Source organism: Carcharhinus amblyrhynchos, chromosome 18 (assembly GCF_965287045.1).
Source record: "Carcharhinus amblyrhynchos chromosome 18, sCarAmb.v2.hapA, whole genome shotgun sequence".
NCBI lineage: Eukaryota > Metazoa > Chordata > Chondrichthyes > Carcharhiniformes > Carcharhinidae > Carcharhinus > Carcharhinus amblyrhynchos.
In genome coordinates this window covers 21530990-21556046 of record NC_137341.1, presented here as the reverse complement: position 1 = coordinate 21556046, position 25057 = coordinate 21530990, and the positions used below count along the sequence as shown (strand labels likewise).

The following is a 25057-nucleotide window of genomic DNA, read 5'->3' as shown; positions in this document are numbered from 1 at the left end:
GCCAGAACTCTGATTCTTGAGCAAAGCATCTCATCTTCTCAGTAGGGAGGTAGTGATGCAGTGACACAGTGGCATTGTCACTGACCTAGTAATCCAGAAACTCAGGCCAAGATCTGGGTTCAAATCCCATTATGGCAGATGATGAAATTTGAATTCAATAAAAATCTGGAATTAAAAGTCTAATGATGACCATGAAACAATTGTCATAAAAACATACCAGGCCCAGCCAGCAATGCTCACATCTGTAAATGAATTTCTTAAAAATCCAAAGCATCACTGGAATGAAAACCTGACAGTGCCTGAAGAGCACTCCCTTCAAAATGTCAATATGATATGGCCAGAATATCATCAGGTCATGTAATGTGTCTTTGATGGTACAGGGTTCTGAATGCAGAGTCCTGAGAAGTCTCTGGACTTTCTCTCATTTGATATGACTAAAACACACCAGTTCATTTTTGTACACATCCTATATGTCCTTGCATACCTCATCCACCTGGAGGTCCAATGGCATGTCCCATGCCTTTCCCGGTTTAGGCAATCTAATGAGAACCATCTGGCTGCCAAGTTCATACCTGGTGTCGCAATTTTTTTTTGTATCCTTGGATCTTTATTAGCCAATTCTGGAGTCGAGGTAGTGCACAGATAAATGGTTTCCTCTGAATAATTCTGAGAGATTTTGGACTTTTTTAACCATGATTTCCTTACCAAACATACTCCGGAATCCAGTGATTTCAAAAGCAAGTGGTATTCTCACATTCAATATTTGAGTAGTTAATCTGGGCAGGTGATAGATTCCTTGATCCAAATGCTACTGATTTGTTGTCCTGCTGGAGGCACAGTCCAAAGCCTTTCTGCAAGGTTTCTACTTCCAAGCATTGCTGCTTTCTGTGGATTATGGTACTATAGACACTATTCGGCTGAGAGCGCCTGCTTTCGTATATTAGATGCACATTGATGATCATCTTGCTAGAACAATTATCCGCCAAAAGTTTCACAGGAAGCATAGATGCTGGTATCGATGAAGCTCTCAAGTAGATAAACCCAATCATCTATGAAGCATCATTTGGTAAAGGTGGAATCTGCAACAAGAAATGGTTTGAGACCTCCTCAGTTGAGATGATATTTGACACTGATGATGCACGACATAAACCCAACAGCTAAAACACTGCAGGACCTGAAAGTATCCAAGACAGCCTTGCAAAATATAGAGAGATACTGCACAAACTTCATGTCAAGATACCAAAACTGCTTGTGTCAATGGAAAGCTGCAAGCTATATATGAAGGAATTCATTGGGCACTGGGCCTTACCAACAAGAGTTAGATTGCCTGGATGTTGGCAGATGATGAAGTACACATCAACATGAGTAGACAGATACTGTGCTGGGCTGAGCATTATTGTGAGTTTTCGTGCTATAAGTCAGATATCTGCCAGTATCTCATAGATATTTGAGAGCTTGATGCTCTTTTTCAGCTTCCAATTACAGATAAGCTAGATGAAGAACTATTCTCATTTGAACTCAAGAATGCTGTAGATTGCCTAGTGAAAAGAAGGGCACGCCGCAAGGACAGAATCCCAACTGAACTGCTCAAGTACCTAATTGTTCTCGAGAAGTGGGCTTATTGAACTGTTGCATTCAATATGATGTAGGTACACCGTCAATGCTGTTAGGAACAGGCATCCAGGATTTTGACCTAGCAACGGTGAAAATAGTTCCAAGTTAGGATGGAATGTGGCTTAGCGGGGAACATGCAGATGGCAGTGTTTCCATGCATCTGCTGTCCTTTTCCTTCAAGGTCTGGAACATTCTGGACCTACGGCCTTCTGACAATGAAGCTCCTTGCAAAGAAACACAGGAAATAGAAGCAGGAGTAGGCAATTTGGCCCTTTGAGCCTGCATCGCCATTCATTTTGATCATGGCTGATCGTCAAATTCAATATTCCTTATATTCCTTGATCCCTTTAGCCCCAAGAACTATATTTAATTTCTTCTTGGAATACACAATGTTTTGGTTTCAACTACTTTCTGCGATTGTGAATTCCACAGATTCACCACTCTCTGGGTGAAGAAATTTCTCCTCACCTCAGTCCTAAAAGGTTTACCCCTTATCCTGAAACTATGATCCCTAGCTCTGGACTGCCGCCACCATCAGGAACATTCTTTCTGAATCTACCCTGTCTAATTCTGTTAGAATTTTACAAGTTTATGAGATCCCCTCTCACTCTTCTTAACTCCAATGAATATAATCCTAACCAATTTAAGTCTCTCTTCATATGACAGACCTGACATCCCATGAATCAGCCTGGTAAACCTTCAAACCTATAGCATTCCCTCTATAGCATGGATATCCTCCCTCAGATAGGGACACCAAAACTGCACACAGTACTCCAGATGTGGTGTCACCTACGCTCTATGCAATTACAGTAAAACAACCCAATTCCTATACTCAGATCCTCTTGCTATGAACCCCAACATACTATTTGCTTTCTTTATTATCTGCTGCAACTGCATGCTTACTTTCAGCGACTGATGCACAAAGACATCAAGGTCTTGCTGAGTATCCACCTCTCTCAATTTATACCCATTCATATATTAATCTGTCCTCCTATTATTGCTACTGAAGTTGATAGCCTCACATTTATCCACATTATACTGCATCTGCCATGGATCTGCCCACTCATTCAGCCTATTCAAATCACGCTGAACCATCTCATCCTCCTCACAGCTCACCCTCCCACCCAACTTTGTATCATCCCCAAATTAGAGATAATACATTTAGTTCCCTCTTCCAAATCAGCAATATATAAAGTGAACAGCATGGTTCAATTTCCTCCCTCTGTCCCTCATGAGAGATTGTAGGGCTGCCACCTACCTACCTCCCTCCCTTCTTCCCTCCATCAGTCAGCAGGAGCTATCTTTTAGCATAACCACTCCTCCCTCTCCCAACTTTGCTGGGATCTCAGTCGAATGAGACCCTTGGGTCAGAACAACAATGCTATTGTGTTCAGAGATTGACTATAGAGATGAGAACATGACCATGGTTCTCATCGATTTAACTCTTGATTATCTGGTGGTCCTTTTAGTTGGCCAATTGTGCTCACCATCAACTATCCACCCAAAACAGTCCTTCTCCCACTTCAAATGGTCAGACTTTCAGAGCAACTGCTTTCCTAAGATGATATTTAAGGAATGGTGTATGTTAAATTGCAGATACACTCCACTGCCTTCTAGCTTCAACACCTATTAGCTTGCCCCATCATCCTTGACCCACTGAATAAGGGCAGCATAGTGGCAAATTGATTAGCACTGTTGCCTCACAGCACCAGGGACCCAGGTTCAACTCTGGCTTTGGGTCACTGTCTGTGCAGAATCTGTGACTGTGTGCATTTCCTCCAGGTGCTCCAGCTTCCTCCCATAGTCCAAAGATATGCAAGTTAGGTGGATTGTCCAGGCTAAATTGCCCCTTATTGTCCCAAGATATGTAGGCTAGGGGAATTAGTGGGCTAAATTCATGGGGTTATGGGAAACGGCCCTGGGCGGGATCTCCTGTTGGAGAGTCGGTACATACTTGATCAGCTGAATGGCCACCTTTTGCACTGTTGGGATTCTATGGTTCTATGAAAACAAACAATCCTCATTCCTCTGTTATCCTTGAACCTCCCCCCAGTACATCTGACTCTTTAACTATCATCCTCCGCATGCCTTCTCTTCTCTCAGAGGTGACTACACCTGTTACCATCTCCATACTCACTCTGACCCCTCCCTTTATCTGCACCAGGTTTTTTATATGTTTCACAATCCCTGGCCCTGCTACCATACTGCAGTCCACTCTCCTCTCTCACTGTGATTGTTCCCTCTGTTGCTCAGTATCCTTAGTTTAACCCAAGGGACTCCACTGTTGACAGCACTGGCCTCACCCTTGAGGGCTATCTATCTTTGAATAGCCCTGCCTTGAATTGCCCCTCTCTACTACAGTGTAACCCCCACCCATGATGCTAGGCTCTTTCCTCCTCTGATGTCCTTGCACCATGGCCTTCCCTCCCTGCTTCCTTGCCTCATACCCTCCTGCCCCATTACCTTTTGACTGCCATCACTCAATCTGAACACTTCTCAGAGAAAAAAGCAATGGCTACTCACTCCAACTCCAGCAAGTATACAACCTTGCCTGTTTCACGCCACTTATATACAATCATCTATTTGAAGGCATGCATTTCTCATTCCCAACTACTTAATTCTCGCAAGATTGCCTTTTAATGAGCAGACACGACGTGCAAGTAAATGCGGAAGAGCTTCCTGATGCTTGCCATTGGGAAGCTTGATCTGCCTTCAAACTTCTGAGAATGTGATATTGTAGTACGATCCTGCTGTCGGAAAGCTGATTTTTGGCCTCCAGGACAATTAAGTTCTCCAGCCCACGTTATTTCGCATTCTCGGAAGCTACACACGATTCCACCCTATTGCAGTGCATTTTCTACCTTTAGTTATTGCAAAGACTACTCCTGAGGTTCATGCATCTAAGGTGACAAACACTTGAACAGTTTACAATTTGTTTTAAAGTTGTGAATCTGTTTTGAATGATTGAACTTTAGTGAACCCTATGATTTCAGTGTGAGTCATTCTTGCAAATTGTGATGGTATCAGGTTCAAAGTGAGACAATTATGCGCTCACCTCCAGCAGATGGATATAATGGGTTGAGTGCATCAGTAGTAATCCTGTTACTGGCATTTCCTGATATTGGGAGTGTAATTTGTGAGTCAGTGCTTCATAGTAATCTACAAAGTAGCAGAGGATGAATTCCACTTAAAAATTAGACACAATTCGTAACATTTAAACTGCAAAATATTTAAGACAAATACAAAAATAGCATAAAAATCCTTCTTTGCCTACATTATCCTCTAGTCCACTCATTACTCTAATATTAATTGTTATATTCCCTGACACCTCTACACCATTACTTACATTTTTATATCTAGCTCACTATAATGTTCTTTGATACAACTTGTTTTTCACTGAAAAGGGCTGTGAATGGACTTTAGTAAGGTATTTGACACGGTCCCACAAGGCAGGCTAGTAAGAAACAAAAATCACATGGGATTTGGGGTGGGCTGGCTAGATGGATACAGATTTGACTTGATCATAGAAGGCAGAGAGTAGTGGTGGAAGGGTATTTTTCAGACTAGAGATCTGTAGTTAGTGGTGTTCTGCAGGGATCATTGCTGGGACCTCTGCTGTTTGTAGTATATATAAATGATATGCAAGAAAATGTGAGTGTTCTGATTAGTAAGTTTGCAGGTGACACAAAGATTGGTGGTATTGTTGATAGTGCTGGTGATTGTCAGAGGATACAACAGGATATGATAGATTGGAGACTTGGGCACATAAATGGCAGATGGAGTTTAATCCAGACTGAAGAAGAGTTTTAGATCAGCTAGCAGATCCACAGGCAGATTTTTAGTTTTAGTGACAGTGTGGCAGGAAAGGATTAAAATGATTCCACCTAACAAGAAAATGTTAATGGTTTGCTCATATGTGAATGCAATAACAGAATTAAAATAAATGAATTGTGATTTTAAAAGTATCTATATATTGAAATATCAAGCGATTCTGTATTTTAACATATTAAAAGTATTTTTAATATATAAAAGTATTTGCTCATCTCAGTCAAAAATGCAAATGCTGCAAAAATGATCGAGTTCAGGAGTTCAACAACTAGAGTCCATTGGTCAGCAGAATGAACATTATAATGTTCAAAATCCCACAAAAGTTATTGAAACATAATGTATTAAATAGAGGCATCTATTGTCCAGACATGAAAAGGTGTCTTTCTTATGGGCCCAGAGAAGGCACTTATCTGATTGCCTTGGCAATATGCCTGTGGGAAAAGGATTGGTATAGAGGCATCCTTAAAAACATAGCAACCAGGAAATGAGCTTTGCCAAAGGGAAGAAGTCCAGAATTAGACGGACAAATAAAATATCGTTATGTTAAGTAGCATATCGCAATTGGCAGAGGTAATTTGTCATTTTCTGGACTGACATGTTAATATGGAATGAAATTGAATCTAAGTTAATTAGAAGGAGTACCTTAGATAACAGAAGACATAATTGTACCGTATTTTGACTCAGTCCCTCAGATCTTTGGAGGGGTCTTGTAGTACTGAACCAGAGTTATTCGACCATCCAAAGGCCTTCCATGGCCTTTGGTTAATGTTTGTTTGTCTTGTATGAATTTTTATGCTTTAAGTAAGTTTTAGTTACATCTTTGAGCAAAGACCTCGCCCTTGCGAGTTTATTTTAGGTAATTTTAAGTTTTCAAAAAGTTAGGCCACCATCGAAAAAATTCCCCGCTACACAGACAAATGCAAGATGATGCATTTTAATAGATCAGGTGTGTAGGTCCACAGTTCCCTAAAAGTGGTGACATAGATGGCCAAGATGATTAAGAAGGCATATGGCATGTTTGACTTCATCAGCTGGGGCACTGACTACAAGAGTTGACAGATCATGCTGCAGCTATATAAAACCTTGGTTAGGCTGCACTTGGAGTATTGCATGCAGTTATGGTCACCACACTAACAGAAGGACGCAGAAGCTTTGGAGAAAGTGCAAAGAATATTCACCAGGATGTTATCTGGTCTTGAGGGCATTGACTATGAGGCGAGGTTGAATAAACAAGGATTGTTTTCACTGAAAAGATGGAGGTTGAAGGGAGACTTGATAGAGGTCTACCAAACTATGAGAGGCATACACAGGTGGATAGTCAGAGGTTTTTTCCCAGGGTGGAAATGCCAATTACAAGGGGGCAAAGGTTCAAGGTGAGATGGGGAATGTTTAAAGGAGATGTGTGAGGGAAGTTTTTCATGCAGAGAGTGGTGGGTGCCTGGATCGTGCTGTCAGATGAGGTGGTAGAAGCAGGCACATTAGCAACATTTGAAAGGCATCTTGTTGGGTACATGAATGGGGAGGGAATAGAGGGAGACGGACCGAGTAAGACAGAGTGAGGGCATCATGATCAGCACAGGATTGAAGGGCTGAAGGGCCTTTTCCTGTGCAATACTTTCCTTTGTTCTTTGAAAGGGTGTGCTATTCTCTTCATTGTATCCCTTTCTGTTTCCCTTCACTATAAAGCTCTCTTATATATCCCACACCCTCTCTGAACTTTCTCTATTTTTAATATAAATCACACTCTTCTTTGTAATATACTTGACCCTCCCCCTCCACACACATACACATGCACACAATTCTTCACTGTAATATTTTCTATATGCTGCACCATTACTGTAAAACCTGTATTATTCTTTCCAGTATTCCTCTGGAGGTAGTTGGAGGTAAACAGAGTTTCCAAGCACAATATGACAACCTCAATGATGGAAGCTTAGAACCAAGTAAACCTTCCTTAGCAGACTCAATGATTTAATAAATGTGCACAGTTCTCAGTATTCTAACATCACTGTAAATGAATAATTAACCATCTTGGATCATGATTGGGACCTGGATGAGTGGATCCATTTTTGGGAGCCACAATTCTTCCCACCTGGTTCCAGATGAACCTGCAAATCAATGAATTCCCCAATGGCTATAGTATGTTTCTGGTTAGGCTTTTAGCAAGATTCACAACTATAAGTTGCTTGGTTGGGAACCCTAAATCCTTCATTAACATACTTCGTTACATTCCTTACCTTCATATGGACAATCTCTGATAAACCATGTGAACATCAAGATGATAATTCCGGCAAAGCTGCCTATTTCCAAACAGCAAAGTCGTAAAACATTTTTACCTGATATTTCTTCAATTATTTATGAACTAACTGTTTCCATACCTGCAATTTGTTTCCTGTCTGACATCTCCGGATCAAATGCACTGATGTAAACTAATCTGTGCAGAATAAATTTCTGTTAAAATGGAAAACTGTAGATCAAAATCGCATCAAGACATTTAAATAATTTATCTTCCAGTGACTACTGCACGAGGACACCAAGGTCTGGTTGACTATCCATCTCTCTCAATTTACACCCATTCAAGTAATAATCTGTCTTCCTATTATTGCTACCAAAGTGGATAACCTCACATTTATCCATACTATACTGCATCTGGCATGCAGATGCCCACACACTCAGCCTGTCCAAATCACGCTGAAGCACCTCTGCAACCTCCTCACAGCTCATCCTCCCACCCAACTTTGTAGCATCTAAAAATTTGGAGATAATACATTCAGTTCCCTCTTCCAAATCATTAATATATCTATGAACAGTTGGAGTCCCAGCATAGATCCCTGTGGAAGCCCACTAGTCACTGACTGCCAATCAGAAAAAGTCCCATTTATGCCAACTCTTTGCTTCTTATCTGCTAATCAGCTTTCTATCCATCTCAAGATTACTTGCAAACCCATATGCTCTAACTTTACATAGTAGTCTGTTATGTGAGACCTTGTTGAAAGCCTTCTGGAAGTGTAAATAAACCACATCCACTGGTTCTCCTTGGTCAACTTGACTAGTTACATTCTCAAAAAATTCCTATAGATTCTTCAAGCATAATTTCCCTTTAGCAAATCCATGCTGATTTTATCTGATTATACCACTGGCTTCCAAATGCTGAGTTATGAAATCCTTGATGTTAGACTCAAGCAACTTCCCCAGTACTGACATTAGACTCACTGGTCCATAGTTCCCAGTTTTCTCACTACCTCCCTTTTTGAATAGTGGACTTACATTAGCTACCCTCCAATCTGTCACTTCTGGCATATTATTCACTTCTTCCTTTGTGAAGACTGAAGGAAAGTATAATTTAATTCCTCAGCCATTTCTTTATTCCCCATTGTGAATTCTCCTATTTCTGACTGTAAGGGGCCGACATTCGTTTTTATCAATCTTTTTCTCTTTACGTAACTATAGAAATTTTTACAGTCAGTTTTTACGTTCCCTGCTAGCTTACTTTCATATGTCATTTTTCCCTTCTTAATCAATCCATTGGTCCTGTTTTGCTGAATTTTAAACTGCTCCCAATCCTCAGGCCTATTGCTTTTTCTTTCCAATTATATGTTTCTTCCTTGAATCTGATATTGTCTCTAATTTCCCTTGTAAGCCATGGTTTGGCCACAATTCCCTTACCACTCTTGTGTGAAACAGAAATAAGCAACTTCTGGAGTTCACCTATTCATTCCTTAAATGCCTGCCATTGCCTGTCCACTGTCTTTTCTTTCAGTAATGCTTCCAATCCATCATGGCCAATTCATGCCTCATACCATCATAGTTACCTTTATTGAGATTCAGGACCCTGGTCTCAAAATCAACTATGTCACTATCCACCTTGGCAAAGAATTATACCATATAATGGTCACTCGTCCCCAAGGGCTCTCTCATAACTGGATTGCTACTAATCCTTTCTTGCACAATACCCAGTCCAATATGGCCTCATCCCTTGTTGGTTCCTCAATGTATTGCTCCAGAAAACCACCCCGTATGCACTCCAGAAATTCCTCTTCTATTGTATAGACTAGGTTGATTTGCAGATTAAAGTTGCCCATAATCACAGATGCTCCTTTAACACATGCACCTCTGATTTCCCGTCTAATGCTTTTCCTCACATTACCACTATAGTTTGGTGGTCTGTATACCACCCCCACCAATGCTTTTGCCCCTTGTTTTTTCTTAACTCAACCCATACAGATTCCACATCATCTATCATCTTTTCTAAATAGCATATCAATATCATCTTTAATCACTACCTTTTTCTTTCCGCCTACCCTTCTGAATAACCCTCAATGTTTACTTTCCATCCTTGCTCACCTTGGAGCCCTGCCTCCGTAATGCCAACTATATCATACCCTTTACATATGTCTGTGCAACTAATTCATCCACTTTGTTTCAAATACTCCGAGCATTCAGGTACAAAACCTTAAGGTGGGCACTTTTAACATTTCTTTTCCTTTTCTTACATTTTTTACCTGGTCCTTATCTGATTTAGGCCCTTGATTTCTCTGCCTATCACTTTCTTTATTCGCCTTACTTTTCCTCTTATTCTTAATTCCCTCTGCTCTGAATTCTTGCAAAGGTTCCCATCCCCGGGCCATATTACTTTAAACCCTCCCCAACCATTCTAGCAAATAGCCCCCCAAGGACATCACTCCCGATCTGCCCTGATGTAACCCCGTCCAGTTTGTATAAGTCCACTTCCCCCAGAACCGGTTCCAATGTCCTAGGAATTTGAAACCTTTCTCCAAATACAATCTTTTCAGCCATGTATTCAGCTGTTTCAACTCTGACTATCACATGACACAGGTAGTAATCCTGATATCACTACCTTTGAGGTTCTACTTTTCAGCTTGTTTCCGAGCTTGCTATATATATTCTGTTTTAGGATCTCATCCTTTTTTTCACCTATGTTATTCGTACCAACATGTACTATCACCACTGGCTATTTGCCCTCCCCCTACAGAATGTCCTTCTGCCAAACCAGGACATCCTTGACCCTAGCACCAGGGAGGCAACATACCATCCTGTAGTCTCATTTGCGGCCACAGAAACGACAACCTATTCCCCTTACAATAGAATCCCCCATAACTATTGCATTTCCACACTTTTTACTCCTTCTGCAGCAGAACCAATCATAGTGCAACAGATTTGGTTGCTGCTGTTTTCCCCTGAGAGGCCATTCCTCAAGAGTATCCAAAATCGTACATCCGTTTTGCAGGGTATAGCCACAGGAGATCCCTTCACTGCCTGCCGAATATAACTTTTACAAACTATAAACCACAGAAATTACCTCTAAGACTACAAGTGATAAAATTATTAAATATTTATCCAAACTTCTACTTACCAATCAGCTCTTTCCCTTGTGTCCTCTAATATTGCAGCAGGGCAAGACCACACCTTGTTTTTACCTTGCTTGTCCTCCTCACAGTGCCCTTTCTTTTGATTAGAGGAGGGAGGGAGGGAGGGAAACACTGATGTAGTGTTTCAGGTTCTCACCTGTTTTACCTCTGGATTTTCTTTAGGTATTAGAGGAACTCTGAGGTATAACCACAATACAACTTTAATTTGTTGATAAAACTGACATTTGCAATGATTTAAAGGTGTCACATCATGAATCTTGAACTGTGAGTCGCTAAAAAAACTCTTGAGGCAGTACTTGGGACTTAATGTGAGCCAGATAATTTGGATGTCCTCTCCCCAAACACCCCCACATGTTGGGTGGAATTCTTTTCTCATTGAGGGCCTTGACAGTGGGACCAGAAGTGCACAGCATTTCCACTTGGAGGCAGAGTGACTGGTCACAGGAAATTACATGGCAATCAGTTAATTAGACATGCAGTGTTTGGGCTTTCATCAACTATGGGCGGATATGGGCATTACCTCATGGGATCGAAAGTCTCAAATATTCAAATAGCATCCAGGCAGCGTCACTGGCTGCCTATGAGGAGTTTGTAATTCTGGGATATGCTGCAACCTTTCCCACCTCTGTCACCACCACCTCTGCCTCCCCACCCCCCACACCCTCACTCCCCTAAATCCTTGGCAATGAAAGTCATTACCCTGAATCCTCTCAGTCACCTTTGACCTTCCCTCCATCACCCCAAGGCCCTCATTCTATCACCCTTGCTAAAGCCTTTGGTGATCCTCAACCCACCCACAACCACCGTCATCCTTGACCAACTATCGTTAACCTTAGAACATCCCCTTAGCGTCATTGGGCAACACTCTGGAACACTGAAACCGTCCTTGTTAGTCTCGACCTGTCAACCGTCATCCTCAACCTTCACTCCCTTACACTAGAATCTCAGGATCTCACCATTGATCTTCCATAAAAAACCCTTGCTGTCCCCAAAATTAATGCTTGACCAATTGTCTGTACACATTGACTTTTCCATCTAGTCCAGTTTCCTCCCTCGATCCTTCCATGCATCTTTATAGAGCTATCACCTCCTTCAGTCAGCCATGCCTTTTCTCCTTTCACAACCCACCATATGATCTTAATGCATCACTGCTTTCTCTTCCCAGTTCAATGAAGATCCCAACACAAAAACAGAAGCTCTTACTTAGTCCAAACCCACCAGAAGATGACCTTGCCTCCAACAATCACCTTTAAACAGTGGTGAATCTGAAGGCACATGCTGTTCTTTTGCTGCATATTTAATTCCAGAAGTACAATTTCATTGGCAAAGTTGTGTTTTAATAAGCATGCATATATGCTATGTATTAATTTGATTTAATTTATTATTGTCATATATGTTAGTATACAGGGAAAAGTATTGTTTCTTGTGCACTATACAAAGCATACAGTTCACAGAGAAGGAAAGGAGAGAATGTAGAATGTAGTCTTACAGTCATACCCAGGGTGTAGAGAAAGATCAATTTAATATGAGGTAGGTCAAAAATCTGATGTAAGCAGGGAAGAAGCTGTTCTTGAGCTGACATTACACAAAGAGTTAAAACCTGTATTGTTTAAATTACTGCAGGAAACAGGTCAGACCTTGAGACGCCTTAAACTTGAGATAAAAGCAGACCCAGAACAATGAGTTTGATAACAAGATCAGCCACTGATGGGGATATAAATGCATAAATGTATGTAACAAGATCAGCCATTGATAGAGGACATAACTGCATAAATGTACCTACTCTATGTACAATGATGTGATAACTGTCAATGTCTGTACCTGTCTGTGTATAACGATGTGTTAACTGTCGATATCCAAATGGTTTACTCAACTTGTAATGACGTGCTAACAGCTAATTCCATACTGTCTATTATCCACAAAGTATAAAAGATGCTCAACTACCATTATATGGTTGAGAAGGTGGCTGCCTGTATTGTGGAGTACCAGCACTTCTCCCAAAGCTTTGTCCGAATAAAACTGTTTGTTGAACCTCCATGTCTGACTCCGAAGTGGTGAATTTCCCACAACAAATTGGCGTAGTCGGGCAGGATCTCACTACTGGTGGTAAGTTCGATCGGTTGGCCATGATCGGCAAACCAGGGTAGAGATCATTGAATCTGTGGGAGTCAGGTGGAGTTAACAATACAGTTTATAAGGGGTAAAAATTAAGGGGTATTGTAGCGATAAGTACTGATGGTTGATGGTATAGTAATAAGTATTGATTGATTATTACTTGTGCTGACTGACTAGAGGACAAGGAAGTGCCTATCTCAAACCCGCCGCATTAGACTGATTGTTAAGAGGGGGAAGTCCCCCACGGAAAGGTCAGGACCCTGGACTTAGAGGCACCAAGGGCACTTAGGATCATGAAGCACAAATGGCAAAGGTCGGTTAACATCAAACTCTGTAGTGGCGAACAAACGCAGCGTTTGCCACCTGTTTGCACGAAAGTTTGTAAAGTTGGGTACTGGACTGTCAATGTTGTAAAGCGGTGCAGAAAAAGGAACTGATCACTCTGATCTAGAGCTGGACTCCGGTGAAGAAACACGTTGCCGAGGTGGTAATAGTAGCTGTGAGTATAAATAGAAACTCTTAATGGTGGAGAAACACAATGCTAGGGTAGTAATTGTGGCTGGAAGTAGTGAAGTCCCTTACGGAGGAGAAACACATAGCTAGGAAGTAATCGTGGCTGTACAGTGTATGAAACACATTGCCAAGGAGGCAACAGTGACCGGGGGATAATGAAGTCTGCAAGATGGCAGATAAAAAAGTTAAGAGGGGACCTGCAGGATCTCTTATTGAAATGTACATGACAGACAAACATGCGTTAATGAAGAGGAAGCAAAGTGATGACTGGGATGCTTCTCAAACCTTAGAACAGCAGTGAAAATCGATAGATGGGGAAAAGAGAGACAAGACAAAGAAGGCAGGCGTATTACTAGTACATCTATTAGCAGGACTAATTGAACAAGTAGTCTCTTCCATCAAAAAGTGGAACGAAGATAAAGAGAAGATTAGAAAGTTAGAATCTAGAATAAGGGATCTGGAGAAACGAAACCGAGTGTTAGAGGAGAATCAGTGGGGAGGGGAAACTGTTCCTCTGCCCTCTTATGAGTATACACAGCAGGGACCAACTGTCCCTCCAGAGAAATAGGAAGTGCTAGAACACAACTTAGTGCCAGTAACCCAAGGGGGTACAGACGCACAGCCAACAGCAAATTATAAACCATTCACCCCAGGCGAAAGACAGCAGATAATGGTTTCCCTGGGTAAACTACAACCTGGAAGCACAAACTCTAAATTTTGGGAAGAATTAGATACGGCATGGGTAGGCCACCAACTGCACCTAAGGGACATACACCAATTGGTCAGGGCAGCATGTCCAGTGGATAAGTGGAGGCAGGAGGACCTGCCACTCCCCCAGCACAAGATTACAGTGGGGGACATTGGACACATGTAGTCACCATAACAGCAGAAATAAATGCCCAACAGGCACCCTTCACCCAGTTTAAAACAGAAGTCCAGAGAGTTTTAGGAACTGCTCCTACTAACTGGAATAGAATTACAATGACGAAGCAGCTAAAGAGGGAGGGAGCTTCTGAGTACGAGGAATGGTTGTTCCAAGTATACCAGGAATGCTCAGGGCAAGGAAACCCAGGCCGAGGGGATCAAATGTTCATCCAGGTTTTCAAGGATGGGCTTTCTAGTGCTCACCAAACCATCCTAAAAATGGGAGTGATTATATCCCAGGATTATGATGAATTAGTGGAATGGGCTAGTGGCATACTGGGAGGCGGAGAGGAAAATCCCAGACAAGAGTAAGACAAGAAAGAGTAGCCACTTACAGTAGCAGGAGTGCAACTAAGTCCAAACGGACCTGTCACAATTGTGGCCGACAAGGACACTTTGCAAGGGATTGCGGTGTCCTGAGAAAAGAAAACAAATTTGGAAGCAGTGGGAAACAGTGTAATCACTGTAATAAAAATGGACATACAGAAGCAGTGTGTTGGAACAAACATAGGAGACCCCTGACCTGATCCATGACCACAGCAGAATTGGAGGAACTAAGGAACCCCTGAGGTCAGCAAGATTGACGGTCTGCAGCCCCCATTCATAAGGGTAAGAAGGAAGGAAGGATTTATGTGTCTGCAGTAGTAGGAGGCAGACAATGGGAGATGCTCATGGACACAGGAGCACACATATCTGTCACTGACCTACCCTTACCCACTACAAGTAGGATGATCTACCTAACAGGGATAGGAGGGAACAAAACACTCGCCTACCTGAGCGAGACCATGTTACTAGAAATAAATAATTTGTATATACCGATGAGATTCTATGTGTGTAAAAATAACAAGAGTACAATAATGGGACATAATTTAATGAAAGAATATAAGATTTTGATGGACTGTTGAAAGGGAGAATTAATCTGGCCAAAACGGGACATTGGAAAACTAGAATAGGGAAACTCACAAGTCACCTCGAAACTATTAAGGTGGCCACAGCCACCACCAGAGATTGGGAATTAGACACAGGAGAGTTCGGCGCCATCTGTGCCTCGTCCTCGGAGTATTGGCTGAGACAAAATTAGATCCTGGCTTAACTAAAACGGACCTGATAAAGATACCTGGACCGGAGCATAAGCCCCACTGATAATACCCAATAAAACCAGAAGCAGGGGCAGCTGTAGTGGAGATAATTAAAGGGTAGCGGAGAAAGGAATTCTGAAGGAAACCATAAGTACCACTAACTCCCCAGCCTGGCTGGTGGGCAAACTCGACGGAAGTTATAGGTTCACAATAGATTACACCGGACTCAATAAAGTCACGTCCAAGTTGCTTCCCATTGTAGCAAGCCCCTTGACAATCCTGAATGGACTATCACCGGAGCATAAAATATTTACGGTATTGGATATAGCCAATGGATTCTGGTCTCTACCCTTGGATCCCAAATCCCAAGACAAATTCACCTTTACAGTGGGAGACAAACAGTACACTTGGACTTGCCTACCACAGGGATTCCATAATTGCTCTGCTTTCTTCTATTGGGTAATGAGTGACATCCTGAACAGGGTAGGACTACCAGAGGGTAGCACGATTCTACAATATGTAGATGATATCTTAATAGCTTCAGAATCTAAGTCAGGACATTAGGAAGCACTATGCCTAGTATTAAATGAACTAAAAACCACAGGGTTAAAGTTGAGCCCCAAAAAGGCACAAATCAGGAAAACACACGTCCTGTACCTAGGACACCTAATACCCCAAGGGCTTGAAGAAATGCCAACAGACTGAAAGAAGGCGATACAACAAATGCCGCGGCCCATAACCGTAAGGAGGGGTCAGGAAGTTGCTGGGACGGTTTAACTATAGCCGAAGTTTTATCCCAGGATTTGCAAAATTGGCAGAACCTATACAAAGACTATTCAAAGGGGGAAAACCAGCTTTAAACCCCATAGAATGGGGACCTGAGCAGGAAGAGGCTTATAACAAAGGGAGGGTTCTATTCCGCAGTGGTAACACAAATCATGGTGATAAAAGGAGACCCACAGGTTACTTTTCAACAGCAGAAGGGCCAGTAGTCACCGGACTGCCAAAGTGCATAGCCACCTTAGATTGCGCTGACTGGGCCGTAAAGGTTAGCAAGCCAATAATAATGACAGGGAATATAATCCTCCACACCAAACACACTTCGGTGGAAATGCTGAAAACAGGAAAGGTAAGGTCCATCTCAAACATGAGAAGGGCTAAATGGGAAGCTGTCCTCCTACCTCCAAGCAAATCAGTTATAATAATAAGGGACATAGGGAATAATCCAGCACAAGGGATTTTAGACACAGGAGAGCCACACAATTGTGGGGATATAGATAGAAGAAGGTAGAATAAAGGATGTACCTTTAACAACAGCTGAGGAGACCCTGTTTGTAGATGGTTCATGCAAATATGTGGAAGGATAAGAAACTGTAAGATCAGAAAGAATTGACGGAGGTCTACCCACGCAAGTGGCAGAACTAGTGGTACTTACAAAGGCACTAGAGTTAGCTAAAGATAAGACGATAAACATATATACAGACAATAAGTACGCATTCGGGATAATACACGACTATATGACAGCATAGGGTAGAAGGGGGTTTGTAACCATGGGAAGAACTCCTATCAATCAAAGGATCGAGGCATTGCTAAAAGCTAGTGAGAAACTCTGTGAAGCTACAATAATAAAAATTGAAGTGCACCAGAAAGAACCAGGAAGAGATAACCCAGATTGGTTAAATTTCAAAAGGAACCAAGCCGCAGATAGAGCAGCACAATTAGCCTTAGAGCTGGAGGTAGTTGGCAAGCTGCCAATAGCAGTAATGGGACAGACAGGAGATGAAGTAGATATTCGGGACTTACATGAAGATACCTCGAAAGAGGAAAAAGGAGAAGTGGGAAGCAAAGGGAGCAAGCAAAGGGACTGATAATGTTTGGAGACGAAATGATAAGGTAATGGCACCGGAGTGCATACAATACATCCTCTTGGAACTACACCATGGACTCTCACATGCGAGAAGAGAGTCCATGGCAACTAGTATAGGAAAGGAATGGTGATGGAAAGGAATGGCGATGGAAAGGAATGGGATGGGACAAAGCCCAACATTGTTACCGATGCGTGATGTGTGCACAACATAACCTTGGTCGACCCATAAAAATTAAGATGGGACACCAGCCCCGACCAAAGGGGCTCTGGGAACAGCTGCAAATAGATTTCACAGGACCACTACCACAATCCCATGGCAAAACCTATTGTCTGGTTATTATAGACCAGTTTACCAGGTGGGTAGAAGCATTCCCTACTACAAATTGTACTGCTACCATAGTGGCTAGAATATTGGCAGACGAGGTAATCTCTAGATGGGGAGTACCCCTACAAATTGATTTGGACCAAGGGATGCACTTCACTGGAAAGGTGGTAAAAACAGTGTGCCAATTGATAGGAATAAAACAAAAATTTGACATCCTTCACCACCCACAGAGTTCTGGAATGGTGGAACATATGAACAGAACCCTTAAGAATGCTCTGGCTAATGCCATACAAACTTCAAGAAAAACGTGGACAGAAGTTTTGCCTACTATATTAATGAGGCTAAGAGCTACCACAAACCGGACAACCAGATTAACCCCTTATGAACTAATGACAGGAAGGGTGATGCAATTACCAGAAAGCATCATAACAGGTGGGATCAATGTAAGTCCATTAAAAAAAATCAAAAAATATGTTTTGGAACTAAGCGCCCAACTAAAAGGGATGCGTAACTTAGTGAAAGATAATCAGGAAGAAAGAGGCACACAAAGAGAGCTTGAAATGCTCCCTGATGTCCCAACAGTGGGAAGTCACGTCCTCGTAAAAACATTACCCGAAAAATCAGGGTAATGTTTGCACCAAAATGGAATGGGCCATATGAAGGTATAATTAGTGGAGACACCTGTGCCTGACTAGACATAAGAAGGAAAGGTATATGGAAACATTGGACACAGCTGAAATTACACAAAGAAATTAATGAATGAATTAAAGTGACCAGAGTGCTTTTCCCAAAGCAGGTATTGAATACAAGCAAGAGTAACTAATGTGTTCGGGTTGGCAATCTAATTTTCAGAAAATTGTTAAATTAATAAGATTGATACCTGCTTTTTGCGGACATGTATAAGATCGTGTATGTAATTGAACTACTTTGTGTTGTTGCGACTGCAAACTTGACTGGGCTAAAGGATAACCTATTCTACAAGGCTCATATACATTTACACGGGAATCCAATTGTATGTTACCCGTTAGCCCAATCTGTAGAAGCCCTATTTGTGGCCACCCTTGGGTGGATTCCCCACCATGACTTACATACAACAGATATCTCAGATGCACCAAGTGAAGGACAAATTGGCAAATATAAAAGGGGTATACAGGGAAGATGTGTGGAACTTGTAAATCCCACAGATCCTGTGTGCAGGGAGCTCCGGGGGTGGGAGGAAAAACTTGCTCAGATAATGCAAGCTACCCGCTTTGTTTTTCGGGGCAGGAATGGGAATATGCATATGCCTTGATCCCCAAGAATGATTCCTGTGTACAGGCATAGTGTGTCCATCAGCACTGTCAGGTAAATAGAGGTCAGTTTACTTGTGCCTATAACGAGTAGAGATGCCCGAATGTAACCGCGGGGAGGCAGCTCATTTGTGGACAGTGTAATGGGACTCATGCCAGCTCAGCCGAAAGGACATACCCGTTTGATACTTACCAAGTGGTGGGATCAAACGGGGAGTCAAGTAAACCGAGCAATTGGCAGTATACACAAACCAATAATCAGGACACTAAACGCTACTGGGCTAAGGGGTAATTTGTATTCCTCTTCAATGGCATCTACACAACAGCAACACCATCTCTCCCTTCTGATCCTTTTTGCAGTAGGAACAATAGGACCACTCACTATTCCATGCCCTCAGAGGGGTTATATCCGGAGAAAGATAGTAACCCAGGCCATCAGCAAGAATTCTGTGCTGATTGGGAAACACAGTAAAAAGTCTGACAACACCAGGTTTTAGTCCAACCGATTTATTTGATAATACTCACAAGCTTTCGAGGTTTCCCTCTTCGTCAGGTGAATGGAGAGTTGACGAAGAGGGAAACCTCGAAAGCTTGTGAGTATTATCAAATAAATCGGTTGGACTAAAACCTGGTGTTGTCAGACTTTTTACTGTGTTTACGCCAGTCCAACGCTGGCATACCCACATCCTGATTGGGAAACCCAGGGCACACTGGGATCATCACTGGGATACGGGTTCCTTGGAGTCCTGAGGGGGGGAGGGGGGAGCAGCAGGAGTAATTAGTGCCAAAAACAGGAACAATACTATCTGGGACTAACAGTCCTGGGAAACAGTACGTCAAAAGCACTGGAAGCTGTCAAGCAAGAAATGGCTGAATTAAGATTATACGCACAGCAGACCCGATATGCAGTAGACTACCAGTTAGCCCAACAGGGGGAGTATGCACAATAATAGGAGACAAATGTGTAACACATGTCACAGATGAATCCTATAACATCACCCAAGTCATTAATAACATAAGAAAACAGCTTGATGACTTTAGACAAGGACCCAAGAAAGGGAGTAGCTGGCTCAAATGGCTAGTTGGGTTGGTGGGGGTGGGGGGGCAGCGAGGTTGGGGGGGGTGGAATCCTGGGGATCCTATTTAATACATGGACTGACCATTCTCATTGCATTAGTAATTGTTGGCTAATTGTTGGATGCCTTAATGTCTGTTGCAAAGTAATGATGACTCAAATTGTGTCAGGAGCTAATGTAATCATTGAGGAAGAATACATGATGGGAACCCCCGAAGATACCAAGGAATACGGGCAAGGAAAGAAGATGAACATCTACCTTTGAACAATGCTGCTGTTGTTGGTCTCTGGATTATTAAATTATAATCCTGACCAAAAAGGGGAGTTGTTGGAGTGAAATCAAAGTGAAGGATACAAAATGGTTACCTGGCACACAAAATGGACTCTGGGAAGGGACATTAAGAAGCACTGACTTTGGGCTCAGACATTACACAAAGAGTTAAACCTGTAGTGTTTAAATTATTGCAGGAAACAGGTCAGACCTTGAGGCATCTTAAACTTGAGATAAAAGCAGACACAGAACAATGAGTTTGATAACAAGATCAGCCACTGATGGGGACATTAATGTATAAATGTATATAACAAGATCAGTCATTGATAGAGGACATAACTGCATAAATGTATCTATTCTATGTACAATGATGTGATAACTGTCAATGTCCGTACTTGTCTATGTATAACAATGTGTGTTAACTGTCGATGTCTGTACTGTCTACTCAACTTGTAATGATATGCTAATGGCTAATGTCCGTACTGTCTATTATCTACAAAGTATAAAAGATGCTCAACTACCATTATATAGTTGAGAAGTGGCTGCCTGTACTGCAGAGTGCCAGTGCTTCTCCCAAAGCTTTGTCCAAATAAAGCTGTTTGTTGAACCGCCAAGTCTGACTCCAAAGCGGTGAATTTCCCACAACACTATCATACAAACATCTAAAATAGGAGCTGTAGGCCATTTGACCCCTCAAGTCTGTGCCACCTTTTGAGAAGATCATGGCTGATCTGTTTGTATTGAGTTTTGCAATCCCCATCTACCCTTGATAAACTTAGATTTTCTTGCCTAACAAGAATCTATCTAACTCCACCTTGAATGTATTCAGTGATCCCACAACTTCGTGAGACAGAAAGTTGCAATGTCGCACAACCCTTTGAAAAAAAATTCTCTTCTTCTCTGTCAATAAGGGCAATCCCTAATTTTAAAACAGTGTCCTCTAGTTCTGGACTCAGCCTCAAGGGAAAATATCCTTTACAATAATATTCAGGATCTTATATACTTCAACCAAATGACTGCTCACTCTCCTAAACTCTAGTGATTTTTCCAACTTTTCACATAAACCAACATGCTCATGCTAGGTGTCAATTTAGTAAACTGCTTCTGAACCACCTACAATGCATTTACATCTTTGCTTAAATAACGAGACCAAAACTGCACACAGTATTTGAGATGCATTGTCACCACGGCCTTGTCTAACTGAAGAATAACAGTCTTACTTTTGCATTGAATTCCTTTCATAATAAAAGATAAAGTTTCATTTGTTTTCTTAGTAACATGCTGTATCTGCATTCGAATCTTTTGTGACTCTTGCACGAGAATACCTAATCCACTCTGCATCTCAGCATTCTGCAGTTGTTCTCCACTTAATAATGCTCTGCTTTTTTATTCTTCCCCCCAAAACACCTGCACTTCCCACACTGTACTCCAGCTGACAGAAGTTCAAATTGGAGCCTAACCAACAAAATACCTTACTCTTCCCTGAATATGGATGTCAGTGTTTACAATCTATATAAATGATCTGCAAACAGGGACAGAGTAGTAACATAGTAAAATCTGTGGATGACAGTGAAATAGGTGGGAAAGCAGGCAGTGAAGAGGAGATAAAGATTTTACAGATGGTTATAGATAGGCACGGACAATGGACCAACATTTGGCAGATGGAGTTTAATGTGAATAAGTGTGAGGTTATCCATTTTGGCCAAAAAAATAGAAAGGCAAATTATTACCTAAATGGAAAGCAGATTCAAAATGCAATTGCGCAGAGGGATCTGGGATGAATCACAGAAAGTTGGAATGCAGGTACAGCATGTAAAACAGGAAAATGGAATGTTAGCATTTATTGCAAAGGGACTGGAGTATGAAAGTAGAGAATTGTTGTGCAATTGTTTTGAGTGTTGGTGAGATCACATCTGTTGTATTGTGTCCAGTTTTGGCCTCCTTAATTTTGAGGAAAGATATGATGGCATTGGAGGCAGTTCAGAGGAGATTCACAAGATTGATTCTGGGGATGAAAGTGTTGACTTATGAGGAGAGATGAAATAGCTTGGGCTTACACTCACAGGAGTTTAGAAGGATGAGGGGAGATCTGATTGAGGTATATTTAAAGTTTATTTATTAGTGTCACAAGTTGGCTTACAATAACACTGCAATGAAGTTACTGTGAAAATCTCCTAGACCGCACACTCCAGCATTGTTCAGGTACACTGAGGGAGAATTTACCATGGTCAATGCACCTAACCAGTGCACCTTTTGGAGGAAACTGGAACACCCAGAGGAAACCCATGCAGACACAAGGAGAACATGCAGACTCCGCACAGACAGTGATCCAATCCAGGAATCAAACTGGTGTCCCTGGTCTGTGAGGCAGCAGTACCAACCATTGTGCCATTGTGCCATCCTCTATACTATATTTTAGTATAAAATACTGAAAGGATTGATAAAGTAAGCATTGACCAAATATTTCCCCTTGTGGGGCAAAATGAACAAATATAGGATGAGAGGCGATAGATTTAAAACTCAATGAGGAGGAACTACTTTTCCAGAGGGTGGTGAATTTGTGGAACTCTCTGAATCATTAAATGGTTTTAGGATGGAGTTAGATTTATTTCTGATTTAAAAAAAACAGGTTAGAAGGATATGGGGAACAGGTAGGGAGGTGAATTTGAGACCAGGAAGAGATCATCCATCATCTGATTGAATGGCGTGAGATGTTAAGGGGTTAACATCCCATGAATTTCCTATGATCTTGGCCATTTGTACAAAAGGTGTGCAAGCTGAGCTTCTGCAAAACTGCTGTAAGATAAAGTGAAGTAAATTCTTAGCTTGAAAGCTGTGATTAACTGCATCTTGCTGTTTGGAACAATTTGTGCTGGTATCAGCACATATTCCCTATTCTGAACTGTCACCACGGCCTTGCAAATAACAACTCCTCTCGAGTAAACCGGTTTAGATGGAACTTGGCTGATGCTGTCTTTGTTTGAAGGAGATAACATCCGCTTTATGAGGAAGGCAGTGTCCCAAGATATATGGGAACGGTTGCTATCTCACATTCGAGCAATGGCAGACATGCAGTTTCGATGGCAACCAAAATGTGTTTTCACCACATTTGTGGTTTTACTCACATACTGTCTTTGTACTTACTCTTGCTGTTGCTAAGCACGTGATCTGGGTGAAATTATACTGCGTGAACATGACTAATTGTAAAAAGCATATAAAGGGTGGGACTGCCCCCTGTTTGGAGAGTATTGCTTGGTGAAGCTTAGCACACTGTGCTGAGTTAGTACAGTGATCCTCCAGAAGTTTGTACTTGTTTGAAAATAAAGGATTGGGTTTTCTTATACAGATCAGTGTCTTGCTCTTGTATCAAGTACATAGGGGCCTCTGAAAAACGAACCTGACAGGCGGAGCAGGCTTGAAGGGCTGAATTGCCTATGTCTGCGTCTAATTCCTATATTCCTATGTTCACTGCCCCATCACTGAACTCCTTCTTCCTATACCACTCTTTGAACCATGTGTTTAATTCTCTAATTTGCTTGACCCTATGCCAATTTGTCTGTGGCTCAGATAAAAATCCAGAAATGATTACCACTGATGCTCTGCATTTTAATTTGGGCCCTAACTCCTCAAATTCTCTCAGCAGAACATCATTCCTGGTTCTATTTATGTGGTTGATTCCCACGTGGACTAATATACCTGGATCCTTCGCCTCCCATTCCAAATTCCTCTCCAGCTGCGAGGAGATGTCCTTCACCCTGACACTGGGCAGGCAATACAACATTCAGAGCCCCCGGTCATGGCTGCAGAGAACAATACCTATCACCCTGACTATCCTGTCTCCTATCACTACTATATTGCTCTTGCCTCTCCCACTTAAATGACCTCCTTCACGAGGGCAAGGTCAGTTGCTCATCTACAGAGCTAACAGGCACCTCACTATTAAAAAAATCAGGGGTTGATGTTCCTCCGCCACTACAAGCTGGTTCTCTGACTTGCAGTCAGAACCCTTGTCCCTTATCATTGATCAGCTCTAAAGTTCTGCCTAACCTCTTGGAACAAAGTATTGAGGTAACTCTGTTGCTCCCTGATGTCCTACAATGCCTGCAATTTAGATCTGAGCTGAAGTTGCCTAAGTTGCAAACTTTCCAGAGATATGGTGGACAAGGAATCTAGTGCATTCTCCAAATTCCCACATGCCGCAGTCACGGCACACCGCCAGCCCTGCCATTTCTGTTGAACGTTTTTATTTAATTAGTCAACTAGTTAATAATTTATATGGATAAAGTAATAGAAAGTTGCACTCACCTAGCCTGAAGGCAAGGAATGAAACTCACTAAACATTGAAGGTCGATAAAAAGTGGAAAAACTGCCCCTCTGTATTTCCACCTGGATCAAATTCCCAATTCCTCAATCAATCTAAGTCTCACTCAGATGTAACCTCATGTCCAATGCCCCTCTCTCCAAGGGTGATTTAGGTTTACAGACTCTTCACTGGGAAGCCCTCAATAACTTACTTTTTATTGTGGGCTTCGGAAAGCCACAACGTTAACAATCGAATCACAACTTTATCTGATGGACACATTCCCAGTAGAGCCCTAAATGAACCTAACCCTTAGCAATCACTAATGAATGGTGCCATACCTTATTGAGGAAGCATTGCAGGTCTTGAAGGTTCATATACAGTGAGTTTCTCTCCACTGTTGCCAGTTTCTCACTTTGCGATATGTTGGTAGATGCATAACTGGCAGTGAAAACTGATGAAGCCAT

General features: G+C 41.9%; 1 protein-coding gene across 1 annotated transcript in view; it reads right to left on the bottom strand.

Annotated features, from left to right (window-relative positions):
* The window catches only part of LOC145355184 (testis-expressed protein 47-like), a 55243-nt gene extending 30186 nt beyond the window's left edge, over positions 1-25057 (bottom strand). The window contains exons 1-3 of the mRNA XM_080207097.1: positions 24932-25057; positions 7821-7893; positions 4670-4773 (exon numbers count right to left, since the gene is read on the bottom strand). Coding sequence (XP_080063223.1) covers positions 4670-4773; positions 7821-7893; positions 24932-25057 — 303 coding nt within the window. The remainder of the gene's footprint in view (positions 1-4669; positions 4774-7820; positions 7894-24931) is intronic.